Source organism: Typopeltis vanoorti, chromosome 18 (genome assembly GCF_054136105.1).
Source record: "Typopeltis vanoorti isolate ZY-2024b chromosome 18, IOZ_Tvanoo_1.0, whole genome shotgun sequence".
Lineage (NCBI taxonomy): Eukaryota > Metazoa > Arthropoda > Arachnida > Uropygi > Thelyphonidae > Typopeltis > Typopeltis vanoorti.
In genome coordinates this window covers 5098777-5113184 of record NC_143566.1, presented here as the reverse complement: position 1 = coordinate 5113184, position 14408 = coordinate 5098777, and the positions used below count along the sequence as shown (strand labels likewise).

General features: G+C 38.3%; 1 protein-coding gene across 4 annotated transcripts in view; it reads right to left on the bottom strand.

Moving 5' to 3' along the window:
* LOC150096465 (ankyrin repeat domain-containing protein 49-like) overlaps nucleotides 1-14408 on the bottom strand; it is a 192390-nt gene that overhangs the window by 166623 nt on the left and 11359 nt on the right. For all 4 annotated transcript variants that reach the window (XM_090408370.1, XM_090408372.1, XM_090408371.1 and 1 more), the window contains exon 2: nucleotides 803-927. In XM_090408370.1, the coding sequence (XP_090264496.1) occupies nucleotides 803-917 (115 nt within the window). In that variant the 5' untranslated portion in view covers nucleotides 918-927. The remainder of the gene's footprint in view (nucleotides 1-802; nucleotides 928-14408) is intronic.

Genomic DNA, 14408 nt, shown 5'->3' with positions numbered 1-14408 from the left:
AAAGAAGAACCCTAACCTGGAAAAAAAATAAGTTATTCAACTACTTAGAAGACTTTCATATGTTTGCGGATATGGTCACCTAGGTTCCAAGGAGATTGGAAGACAGCTGCGAAAATCCAGAACAGGTAAACAATAATAATTGGCCTATGAAATTGTGCATATGAGGACAAATTAAGGGAATGTAGTCTTCAAAGTTTGAGGTACAGATAGATGAAAGAGAGAATATGATAGGACCTACAAGTTAGTGAGAAGAACTTACAGTATAGGTCCAAATATGATTTAGCAGCTGACAGCTGATGACCATGGAACTCATGGTCATCCCTAGAAACAGGCTATGCGTGTAGCTAGGAATCAACCGAGAGATCCAGATGCTTTTCATGGTGTGTAGTGGGTGTGTTCAAGGAGGGATAATAATAGGTATAAGCAGAGTGACTGAAGTAGCTCTCCCTCAACGAAATCTTGGACTCCCTGGAAAGGGGTATAAAATACTACCAATAATATATATACACAAAACTTTGTGATGAAGGTGGGGGAAGGGGTTTGAATAAAAAAAAAACAATAAATTGATTATGTAATAAACTGATTAATAAAAGCCAATCAGTGCTTCAGAATTTCATTTGTATTGATCTAAGATGAACTTCCAACTAAGATTCTATAACAAGTAACATATCATTTAGATTGTAGTCTAAATTAATTAGTAAGTTTATTAAAATTATATGAAATAATTTGTTACTGCTTTAATTAAACTATGACACTGCTGCTCTCTATACTAGTATATTTAAAAAAAGTATGCATATTTTACTTTCTATATCCTCGTCATCTATCGCTTCAAGATCTTCAGAGCACTGACTAACGAAAAAACGAGATGACCTATACAGAGGATGATCTAATGAGGACACATCCTTTTTGTTTGACATAATCTAGATGCTAAAGATGATTTAAAGAAAAAAATAAAAATAAATATATATAAGTTCACATACATTGAGGATACAAGGGATTATTATTGTTACAGTATTATTTATTGTGAGCCTCCATAGAGTTATTCATTGGGAAATACAACTCAGACAATCATTCTACTCCTTAAAATCCATTCGCAGTTTTCATTTTAACCACCCTCTCAGGCAACACCATTTGTCTTTATCATTATAAATGAAAAAAAAAAAAAAAGATATTTCTCAATTTCTGTTAATTACCATTCCCTTGTGCAATTTTTATTATTATTGTACAGGTATTCCCACAGAGTTTGAATACTTATCACAGGAGACCCAAACAATATCTCTGAACCCATTAACAGACAAAACACTCAATTGAATCTGGCAACTCATTCCACTCATTCGCCACACTTTCTAAGCAAAGAATCCAGCCCTCACACCCCTACTAAACACACTCTTACTCAACTTCTAGGGATGACTGTTCTATCCCCTCTAGCCAAGTGCTGAAACATTTCCCATGTATCAATCCTATAAACCCTTTAAATAACTTAAATGTTTCTATCATATCCCTCTTTTATTCCTATCACTCAACTTGTGCAACTCATACTTTTAATCTATCCTCATAGAAAGCATTTAACAGACCTCATCCTATCCACTAGGCTCTACAAATTGCATTCCCTCAATCTGTCTTCATATCAGCACTCCAAAGACCAGAAAACACCTTTGTCAATCATATCTTGACCCTTTAAAAAACCAGGTGAACAAATATGCACACAAAAATCCAAATGCAGCTTGATACAATGGAACCATAACATCTTACTTCTAGTCCTCAACATCATTATCTCTGTGCTGTCTTTGCAATTTTAGCAACATGTACTGGAAATTTTAGGTCCTTGTCAACCATCATCCTCATATTCTTTATCTCCTCCACTATTTTCACCAGTTTGATATATTCTGCATTTCATCTATGCTTCCCAAATTTCAAAACCTTACACTCTGCAACACTGAACTGACAACCCCACTCACTCGCTAATTCAACTAAAGCATTCACTCTTGCAGTCACAGCATCTGCAAACAACTGCATACCACCATTCAAACCTTTCCCAACATTATCAACATGCAAGTTAAAAAGCAGAAACAAATCCCTGGGACACACCACCAGTGGCTTGCCTCTTCTGGAATATCACTCCATACACAACCTGATGATAACTATCAGACAGCCAATTTCCAATCCAGTTCTATTCCATCCCATCCATTTCAATTTGATTACTAGTTTGTCATATGACAGCAGACCTTTACAAAATTTAAATATACTGCTGTGTGCCATCCCTCTTGTCCAGTGCATCTGTCACTGTGTTATAGTAATTAAGTAGGCTACTACACGACCTTCTCTTTGATTGACCACAAACTCATGTTTTCCATCAAAGAAAATGTTGCTGTTATCAATCCAATTCTGAATCTTGGTTCTCAATAACCTCTAACACTTTAAGCACACTCCAGACACACAGAGATTTCCTATAATTTGAAGACTAGCAGATAATTTTTCCCACTTTCTGCTACTTTGGAACTTGGTGCAATCTAAGCCTTGTGTTAAAAAGGTATGTCAAAATAGCTCTTAACTCTCCAGAACATATAGTGATATCGGCCTTACAGCCTTAGTCATATCAAGTTTATTAAATTCTTCATATATCCTACTCATTCACCACCAGTGCCTCCTCTTCCACCCTTCTCACTGCAGTCAAGTTCTGCATGTCGTCACATTCATGAGAATGAAATAATTTTATGAAACTGCACTTTAATATCTCAAGTATATCTTCTGCAGTGGTTATCATTCTACTATTTTGACCAACAAATGCAATCCTTCCATAATCATTCTTCCTTCTAATGGCCATGGATTGAAAGAACTTCCTGAGATTTTTTTTTTTTTGGCGTCATTAGCTAACTGCTGCTCATACTGTTTCCCGAATATGTAGGTGTTCAAACACAATAACATTTATTATTATTATTTTCCCAACCTCAATGGGGTCACAAGACTCATCGTGGGAGGTCACACAAAGTCTATCATATCACTCCTTAAACTCTGCATGTTTCTTTCAGACAATGCATGCCACGCTCCTACCACTCTCCATGCAAAAAACTTACTTCTTAACCTTTTACTCACCACTCCCTTTTCAACTTCCAAGGATGGCCCTCCTGTCCTTGCTATTTCCCTCATTATACTATATGAAAAATCTCCTCAGTGTTAACAAAATAATAACTCTTCGATAGCTTAAATGTCTCAATTTGGATTTGGTTGGTTTTTTAAATCTGTTGCTGATTCAAAAAAAAAAAAAAAAAAGTTTATCAAATTTGTATTTGGAGTGTTGAAGCATATTAGGTTCTATTTTTGTTAACTTTGAATCTGGAGGGTATCCAAAGAATGCTCAGCTACACCTGACTAATCATAGTTAGCACAGCTGATGTGTTTCTGGTGTTCTTCAGTGTGGATATTAGCAGATTTTCCAGTTTGTCCATCATATGATATGTTGCAAGACCAAGAAACTTTGTACATACTTAGAACAGAGGGGGGGGGAGGAGAAGGGTAGTTCGTCTTTAGGAGTGCAGTTAAGCATAGCCAACTTAATATGTAGTTCGAAAGCAGTGCAAGAGTTTATATTTCTTTAAAGGTCTGGCTGGTTTTCTGAGGTGCCATGTAGATATGGAATAGTAATAGTATTACTTTCAATAGCATCTCTTTTGGCATTAAGTCATTGGATATGAAGGTATGGTGAATAGAGATCAGATGTGATAGAAGCCTTGTTGAAACAGAGGATGAAGGTGCTGTAATCAAGAATTTTTATACCATACTGTATACTGTTAAGGGGGGGGGGGGGAGAGTTGATGGGAAAGTGTGTATGCATCTACCCATGTGGGCAAGGTTTCTGTAAAGTGAGCCATTGACAAGATGTGATGAGTGTCTAGAAAAGACAGACCACTGTATTTTTTTTTTTTTTCTTCAGCATACTGGATTCAGGGATACTGATTGCTGACATAGAGGAAAGGGTATGTGGCTGAACCATGTGGCCAAATGGAAAAACACAATGTATCTTATCTAGACAGAAGATTTGAGAATATCAATAGCTACAGCATGTTTTTTTTTAAATGTTCAATATAGATATTGGCTAGAAAAGGAGAGAGAGGAATCTACAGATATGTGATAGCTTTGCACTGCTTCAAAAACAGATTGCCACAGGTTACAAGAATAAATGTTCTTTATTGGTCACCATTATCCCACCCAATTGCTAACTTTTAAGTGGAAGATTTTGAGCAACGTTCTCTAGATTCCTCTCCTTTAAAACCTGAAGTTTGGCATAGATACGTTGACAATGTTGTCACTATCACGTCCCATGGACACCAGACAGACACGTCCTCGGCCACCTAAACAAACAACACAAACGTATACAATTCACAATTGAGATTTAAAGGCAGAACACACTTCCTTTTCTAGATACACTGTCACTCATTTTCCTTCTGGTAGTCTTTCCTTCACTGTCTACAGGAAGCCTACATATACTGGCCAATATATACGTAAACTCCTACCACCACCCAACACAAAAACTGGTGTCATTAACAGACTAAAAAACAGGGCTTTGAAGACTTGCACCAGTGAACAAGCACATGAAGATGAATTAAAAGTTTTTATTATTATTTCGGGCAATTCCAAGGAATCGACAGACTCATCGAGGGAGGCCCTAACATCATGTCAAGAACAACTATTCGACATTCACACAGTATCTATCATACCTCGCCTTGAACTCATTCACAGTCATAGCACCCACAACAGACTCTGGTAGCTTATTCCACTCATTCACCACTCTTCAAGTAAAAAACCTAGCTCTAACACCCCTGCTAACCACATTCTTGCTCAGCTTCCATGTAGCACCAAGTCCTCCCACCACCAGTCCTATTCTCAAAAATATCTTCTGGATTAATCCTATAGAAACCCTTCAGTAATTTGAATGTCTCAATCATATCACCCCTTTTCCCTCCTATCAACCAATTTTTGCAACCCACAAATCTTCAACCTGTTCTCATAAGGTTCATTCCACAGACCTGATATCATCTTGGTCGCTCGTCTCTTGATCCTCTCCACCTCCTCCTCATCAAGAAGAAACCCTGGCACCCTAGATGGGGTCTTATCAATGCTCGATATAGAGGAACAATAACTTGTTTGTCTCTGCTTGTTAAAGTATTTTTCAGCAACCAAGTGATTTGATGAACTGATTTAGCCACTTTTGCAATGTGCCCACTAAACTTCAACTCCCTATCCACCAACACTCCCAAATCCCTGACCTCATCTATCTCCCGGAGTACGGTTCCACCAATGTGATATACTGCTGCTAATCTTTTCACTCCACGACAGACTCTGGTAGCTTATTCCACTCATTCACCACTCTTCAAGTTAAAAAACCTAGCTCTAACACCCCTGCTAACCACATTCTTGCCCAGCTTCCATAGTCCCATAGACCTTGCCACATTAAACTGACATCCATTTTTCCTAGCCCAGTCCTCCAAACTATCCAAATCATCCTGCAAAATTTTGACATCCTGGGCACTCACAATTGCTCAACCCAACTTTGTATTATCAGCAAACAAGTGAACACTTCCTCTCAGATCCTTTCCTATCTCGTTAATGAACAAATTGAAAAGTAGTGGTCCAAGAACAGAACCCTACGGCACACCACTAGTCATAAGCTGTCTTTTGGACTCCACTCCTGAATAAACCACTCTCTGGTATCTCTCCATCAACCACCCTCCTATCCATCTCACCAACCCTATATCCATTCCCATCTGCTCCAGTTTACGGATTAGAGTTCCATGTGGTATCCTGTCAAAGGACTTGGCAAGGTCCAGTAGAATCACTGTAAACCCATTACCCTTATCCAGTTCAGCCATCACTGTTATAAAACGTGAGCAAGTTAATGAGGCATGAGCTACCCTTCACAAAACTATGTTGTCCCCCATACAGTATCCCATTTTCATCTATCCAATCCTGTATTCTTCTCTTGACTAATTTCTCCAAGACCTTGACAACGATTCCTGATATGCTAATCGTTCGGTAATTTACAACAGCAGTCTTGGAACCTCCTTTATGCAGTGGAATGTTTTGCCCTCTTTCCACCCCCTCGGGACTAACCTAGACCAGAAACTCAAATTAAACAAAATGGTCAAGGGTACTGACAATTCTTTGGCTGCTTCACGTATGACACGAGCTGGTATACCATCCAATCACACAGATGTATTGACGTTGAGGTTATGCAATAGACTACTCACCTCCACTTCATTCACCACAATTCCCGTACAATCTATTGGTTCATTCATTTATGCAATGTCACCACCTGGATGATATATTCTTGTAAAGTGCTCGCTCAGTAATTCAACTATATAGACTGATTCAGTTACCTCCCTACCATCGGCATTCTTTAAAATCATTCTGCCATATACATTGTTTCTTTTACTTGCAACATATCGAAAAAATTGTTTAGGATTCTCTTTAGCCTGCATGGCCAATGTTCTTTCGTAATCCTTTTCTGCTTTTCTTACCACACTCGTTACCCTTCTGGCTTGCGCTTTATACCGTTCATGTGCCTATCGGTCACCTATCTCCTTAAATTCCCTCCATAGTTGTTTCTTTTTTTGCAGCTCAAGCTTGATGGTGTTATTCATCCATTTAACCCCTACTTGATTTATTATTCGGACTCTAGGTATACAGTCAGCCATTGCTTCATGAAACACTTCTTAACTGCCTGCCATGCACTATCAACACCCAGCCCTTGCAGTTTTACATGCCATGGCACTGAACCAATCAATCTCCTAAGTTTGTCACTTACCAGCCTGATAATTCCACATGTACCCTGTCTTAATTGTAAATTCCACACCTTTAGCCATCTCCCAAGTCAAGACCCTATGATCACTCTCTCACCAATTGGTGGCAATGTGGTCATATTCGTTACAGCCAAATTCTGAGATGCAATTACCAGGTCAAGAACTCTCTGACCACTAGTATTTTCCATTACATGTTGTCGCAGATAGTTATCCCTTAATAACCGCATAAAATCCAATTCCTTCCTCCCATGTGTCCTCTCCTCCTTCAAATCAATGTTACCATAGTTGAAATCTCCCATAATAATTACCCTCCTTCCACTCATTTCTTCTATTTGCTTATGCATACTATCTCCACCTTCTATTCCATCACCTGGTCTATAGCAGCACCCAACTGTATATTTAGTTCTGCTAGTTTCAATCTCACACCAAATAGCCTCAAATGTGCACTTTTCTCTATCCTGCAGTTCCACTTCTATTCTCCTTGGCTGTAGCTCATCAGCTATCATCAGTAACACTCCTCCCCCCCATTTTATTCTCCCTGCCACTCCTGAACACACCATACCCCTCACATTCAATCCCACTAGTTGTGTCATCTTCTATCAGCCATGTTTCACTAATGCTAATATCCTGTGGTCTGGAAGTGCCAACCAAGGCCAAAAATTCTTCCTTCTTGTTCCTAATACTTCTGGCATTTGTATACATGAATTGCAGAAGCCGATTTGTCCCATCCCTATTTTGATGCCCTATACTAACTATCCCATTCTGATTCGTTGTCTTTCCTACTCGCTTAGGCATATTACATACATTCACATACTGAACTGTCTCCCTAAAATCTGCATATCTACTCCCTACCCCCTTAATAATTCTAGTTTCCCTTATTCTGCACATTCACTTCCACTACATTCGACAACACCTTTTCAAGTCTCCGTACACCAAATCCATTTTATATAAATCTTTTTGCCCATTGAACTCATTCCACACATCCACAAATTCCACACCACTCATCAAATATAATTCACCCATAAAGTCATTAGCAATTATAGCCCTCCTTCTATACTCTTCACTGTCATACCTCAGCAACAGACTTACCAACCTAACGCTCTCACTCTTCTCTTTTGCTACGTCAAGCAATTCCTTCACATCGTCCCTCATAGCCTTTTTGTTTCCTTTCAAATCATTTGTACCTGCCACTACTATCAATTCTTTCACCCGCTGCTTTTGCATTCTAATTGACTCGCTTACATTCTTAATGTTCGCACCGGGTTGGTACGATTTTGTTAAACTCTCAACTAACACACCTCTTGCTAAGGAATCTCCATACAACACACACTCTTTCATTTTGTTTACACTCACTATCATACCCTTATTTTCATTATCATACTTCTGCCGATTATTAGTCGGTACGCTTGGTAAACATTTTTGCCAAGTTATCAGAAATACTTTCCTGAAAAATGACTACAGCCAAAATACTATCAACAAAATTATTCAAAAGACCTCACTTAAAAACAAAATTAAACTAGATTACAATAAAACTAAATATTCCATATATCAAATGATATCAGATAAAATAAACAGAATACTAAAGATACATTTTAGAAAATTATGAAGATAACTACCGTGTTTGAGTAAAACTTTAGTTTAATATAAACCTAAATCCACATTCGACATTTCGACCTTTATATCAAGGTCATCTTCTGCAGGATATATACTATATAAAGAGAAACAAGCTGTGCTACAATCTACATGGTTTGTTAAAGTTACTGCCCAACCATTACAACAATTATTGGCCTGACCTCTGGTGAAAAAAAAAAAAAAAAACTTACTACATCAATGCTAGAGTCCTATTATTAATATTATCTATTGGTTGTAAACTTAAATTGGGAGCAACAACAAGTTTATATATATATATATATATATATTTTTTTTTAACATCATGATTATACATATAAATTCCAACTAGTTGGAATGGAATGCTTTCCAATACTAGCTGAAGGTTCCCTAGAGTCCTGAAGTATGCCGAATACTAAGTATTAAGTACGCTGAATACTAAGTATTAAGTACGCTGAATGTGTGCCATCCAGATTCTTGGAATTTTCATGCCACCATTATTGTTGATATTTGGGTGGTTTATCAGATTTCACAGGCTTCCTTAAATTTTCTTTCATACTAGATTTTTCTATGATGTAAAGAGTGGAGTGGGTACTTTTCCAGTCAATTTGGTGTAAGGTGTTGAGAGCGTGATCTGAGAGGTCTGCTTCACCAAAATGGTTATATTTAATGTGTCTTCTGTGTTCTTTCTTAGGTATGGGATTGTACGTCCTGTTTCACCAACATACGGTAAGTTACAGGTGCAGTGGATGCAATACACTCCAGGATGTGCCAATAGGAGGAGAGGATCCTTAGAGGAGTTGAATATGTTTTTAAGTTTTGTAGGATGCTTAAAGGTGGCATTGAGATTATAATGGTGTAGGATTCTGTTGATTTTTTCTGATAACCATTTAATGTATGGAATGGCTATGGTTTTAAGTTTATTTTACACTTGGTTAGACTATAATAAAGTTAGTTTAATCTTTTATCCAAGTGTGAGCAAACAAAGCTTACGCCAAAATATCTTTAGGACTGAGGAAAGGTAGTGCAACACCACGCAACTCGGAGCAAAGGTGGACCAAGCTATCATCACTCCTATCTCGGTATCTCCCATAATGCAAAACACATCTCCTTGTGGATAGGTATAATGTTATGCATTAGGGGAAGGCCAGTTTCGACCTTTATTGAGGTCCCATCAATGGGAGCCAGGCCCAGAGGTGGAGATACCAATGCAGAAGCAATGGAGAGGTCATCTTTACCTATAGGAGTTGCCAAAAGGTGTGCGACCTTATTATTAAATTAATCTGGATTTAGAGAAAGTTGTTGAAAGTTTATTTTACACTTGGTTAGACTATAATAAATTTAGTTTAATCCTTTATCCAAGTGTAAGCAAACAAAGTTTGCACCTCAAAATATCTTCAGGACTGAGGAAAGGTAGTGCAACTTGGAGCAAAGATGGACCAAGCTATCATCACTCATATCTCAGTATCTCCCATAATGCAAAACACATCTCCTTGCGGATATGTATCATGTTGTGCATTAAGGGAAGGGCCACTACCCAGACCAGTTTCGACCTTTATTGAGGTCTCGTCAGTGGGAGCCAGGCCCAGAGGTGGAAATATCAATGCAGAAGCAATAGAGAGGTCATCTTTACCTATAGGAGTTGCCAAAAGGTGTGCCACCTTATTATTAAATTACTCTGGATTTAGAGAAAGATGTTGAAAGTTATTATTTAATAATAAGGTGGCACACCTTTTGGCAACTTCTATAGGTAAAGATGACCTCTCCATTGCTTTTGCCTTGGTACAAAACCATAGCCATATAAATTTATTATATGGCTATGGTTTTACTGTAATCTAGAATTCTTTTTCGATGATGTTTAATACAGTACTTTATTAATAGTATTTTTGTCATAGCCATTATTTATAAATGTGCCGCTGGCGATTTCTATTATTGCGGGTATCTCCATGGAGTCAGTAGACTCATCGCGGGAGACCCAAACTAGCAAAACAACATCTGTTATATCTCTTCTTGAATTCATTTACAGATGGAGAGCTCACAACTAAGTCAGGCAATGAATTCCACTCATTCACCACCCTCCAGGCAAAAAACCTTGTTCTGACACCCTTGTTAACCACACTCTTCTTTAATTTCCAGGGATGACCTCTTGTTCTTCCATCACTATCACAAAGCTGAAACATTTCCCCTGCATCAATCCTATAAAAAACCTTTCAGTAATTTAAATGTTTCTATCATATCCCCTCTTCTCCGCCTATCAACCAACCTCTGCAATCCACAAGCTCTCAATCTATCAATGTAAAAATTGCTCCCTACATTGATAGGGAGCAATTTTTACATCACTCACCAACTTAGTCACTCTTCTCTGAACCCTCTCCACAGCCTCCTCATCTCCAAGGAATCCAGGAGACCAGACCTGAGCACAGTAATCCAAATGTGGAAGTATCAACACTTTATAAAGGGGAATAATAACCTCTTTCTGGATGTCAGTGTGTTCCTCAACAACCAAGTAATCCTATGTGCAATCTTGGACACCTTAGCAATGTGTCCCATGAACTTCATCTCCCTATCCACCAACACCCCTAAGTCCCAAGCCTCATTAATCTCTTGGAGTACTGTTCCATCAATGCAGTACACAGCTGGTAATATTTTAATCCCAAAATGCATGACTGTACACTTTTCCACATTGAACTGACATCTATTACCCTTTGCCAATTTTGAAAGCTTATTTAAATCATCCTGCAAACTCTCAACATTAGCTTGATTTTTTTATTGCGCTACCCAACTTTGTCATGCAAACAACTGAATATCTCCCTTTAAGCCATTTCCTATATCATTTATATACAAATTAAACAACAATTGCCCAAGCACAGAGCCCTGAGGCACACCACTGGTCACCTGCCTCATTCTGGACTCGGCTACTCCATACACCCCCTCCCCACCTGGTATCTCTCCCTGAGCACATTCTCCTATCCATATCACCAGTTTAGTATCCATTCCCATCTGCTCCATTGCGTAACAGGGTTCCATGGGGTATCCTGTCAGAAGCCTTGGCAAAATCCAGATGTAGCACTGTGTAGCCATTTCCTTTGTCCAACTCAGATGTCATTCTATTATGAAAAGTTAATAGATTGCTAAGGCAGGATCTACCTTTAACAAAACCATGTTGGCCTCTATAGAGTATCATATCCTGATCCACCCATTCTTGAATTTTGTCTTTAACCAACTTTTCCAATACTTTTACCACTACTCCTGAGATGGTGATTGGTCTGTAATTAACTACCGCAGTTTTAGAGCCACCTTTATGCAAAGGAACCACTTTGCCTAATTTCCACTCCCTAGAGACCATACCAGAGTTCAAACTTAAATTAAATATCCAAGTAAGAGGGGTTGACAATTCATTTGCACATTCATACAACAACCGAGCTGATAATCCATCTAAACCTACAGCAGTGTTTTCATTTGCAATATATTAAATACTTCTGATTTCTTAGCTTCAATTCTCACATTAGTTATTGCGACAGGTACAGAGATCTCCTCACTTGAGTGACAGACTTTTGAAAACTGATCACTCAGTAACTCGACTATTACATCTGATTTTTTCACCTCAATACCATCAGCACCCAATAAAGTTATCCTTCCGAAGTCATTCTTCCTTTTACTTGCCACATAGCGGAAGAACTCTTTGGGATTACCCCTGATCTCTTAGGCTAAAGTCTTCTCATAATCTGATTTAGCTTTTCTTACTATGCTGGTAACCTTCCTAGCTTGAGCCTTGTACTGCTCATTGGTGCAATGATCGCCTTTCTCCTTGTAAATTCTCCATAACCTTTTTTTTTTTTTTTTTGCAGATCAAGCTTGATACTACTGTTCATCCATCTAACGCCTGCCTGCCTGCCTTATTTGACTTCCTGACCATGGGGACATAATCTAATTTTAGTTAAGGAAGCCTGTGAAATTCTGATAAACCACCCAAATATCAACAATAATGGTGGCATAAAAATTCCAAGAATCTGGATGACACACGTTCAGCCTACTTAATATTTAGTATCCAGCATACTTCAGGACTCTAGGCAACCTTCAGCTAGTATTGGAAACCATTTCATACCAACTGGTTGGAATTTATATGTATAATCATGATGTTAAAATATATATATATATATATATATATATATATATATATATATATATATATATATAGACTTCTTGCTCCAATGAAAGTTTACAACCAATAGATAATATTAAACGTAAGCAAAATGTAAGGGCTTGAGAATTGGGAAACATCAATGGGATGTTGCATACTCTATGGGAGGAGTTATACTGGAAGAAGTAGGGGAGACAAGAGATCTGGGGTTGATGATTGATAGAAACCTGAAATTTAGGGGACATATTGCAAAGGTGGTGAAGGTAACACAGAGGATTGATACAATAATTATTATTATTATTATTCAGGCCTCCATGGAATCAAAAGACTCATGGTGGGAGGTCCTTCCTAAGAACATAAAGTCTGTCAAGACTCATCGAGGGGAGGTTCCCCTAAGAAACACAAAGTCTATCATACCACTCCTTAAACTCATTGACGGTTCTCACTCTCACCACTCCGTCAGGCAATGCATTCCACGGTTCAACCACCCTCCACGCAAAGAAACCACTCCTCACCCTCTTGCTCACAGTTTCCTTTCGTAACTTCCAGGGATGGCATGGCCTCTTGTCATCCCTCTTTCCCGCTGTTCAAATAAGAGAAAGAGCTCCCCAGTGTCAACCCTGTAACCACCTCTCAAGAGTTTAAAAAACTCAATCATATCACCTCTCCTTCTTGTATCCACCAAACTCTGCAGTCCACATTCCCTCAGCCGACCCTCATAACTAACACTGTAAAGTCCTGAAACCATCTTTGTCATCCGTCTTTGTATTCTTTCTACAGTTAATTTATCCCCTTCAAATCCTGGAGACCAAATCTGAGAACAATAGCACAAGTGTAGTCTGATCAGAGACTTGTACAATGCAATGATAATCCTTTTATCTCTACAGGTCAGTGTCCTTCTCATCATGGTAGCACGTGGCGGTGAATTTGAGCTGTGCAGAAGAAAGTGATTTTTAATCGGTGAATAGTCCGTTTTCCCCCCTGTTTTTCTACGTTTTTGAGTGCTAAATTGTTTCTCTGAATACGAGTGTACTTCAGTGGTTGTTTTTTGGAAGTTAGTTGCTGTCGTGATATAATATATTTTGGTACCGTCGGAATCGAATGCATAATGGTGGAAGACAAAACGAAGCTAAGTTTTCATTACTGTATTTAGTTATATTTCATTTTATTTAATTATATTTAGTGTACTTAAATGTTTTGTTTTGCTTGTAATTGTTTGTACTTTTTTTTTTTTATTTATTTAATGGAATTTATTAATTGAATAATTATTAAAGATTATGATATTCGGCAGTAAGGAATGATGGCGGATTCAGCTGCAGTCCCAAGTGGCGTATCGCCAAGTCCTCCGCCATTTAAGAACTCTATTATAAGCAATATCATAAGGGACTTTGTGGCGTGCAGTACTTGCGGCATGTATGCGTCTCGGGAATTGGATATGTGGCTTGTGAAAGAGAGCGGAGAGCGTATGTGCGCAAAATGCAGGCAGTTGGAGCAAATAAGTGCATTGGAAATATCGATATCCAACCTTGTTGCTCCAGGAACGGGAAATGAATGTAGGAAGACAAGCAGTGTGATAGGAGAGAATGAAAAAAATGTATATATGAATGAGAAAATAATAGTTGATAGTGTGGAAGGTGTGAGGGACTGTGAAAGTTTAGGAGATGGTTTTGTATGGGAGAGTGAATTTAGATTAAGAGTGACTGACCTGCATAGGGTGATAGATGAGTTTGAAAGAGGAGGTGGAATGTCTTGTGAATGAGAGCAGAAGTATGAAAGATAAGATTAGGAGAATGGAAGAGATGAATGCAAGGCAATTCCGAGTACGGGTGAGAGAGAATTTTGGGAGTATAAGTGAGAGGGAT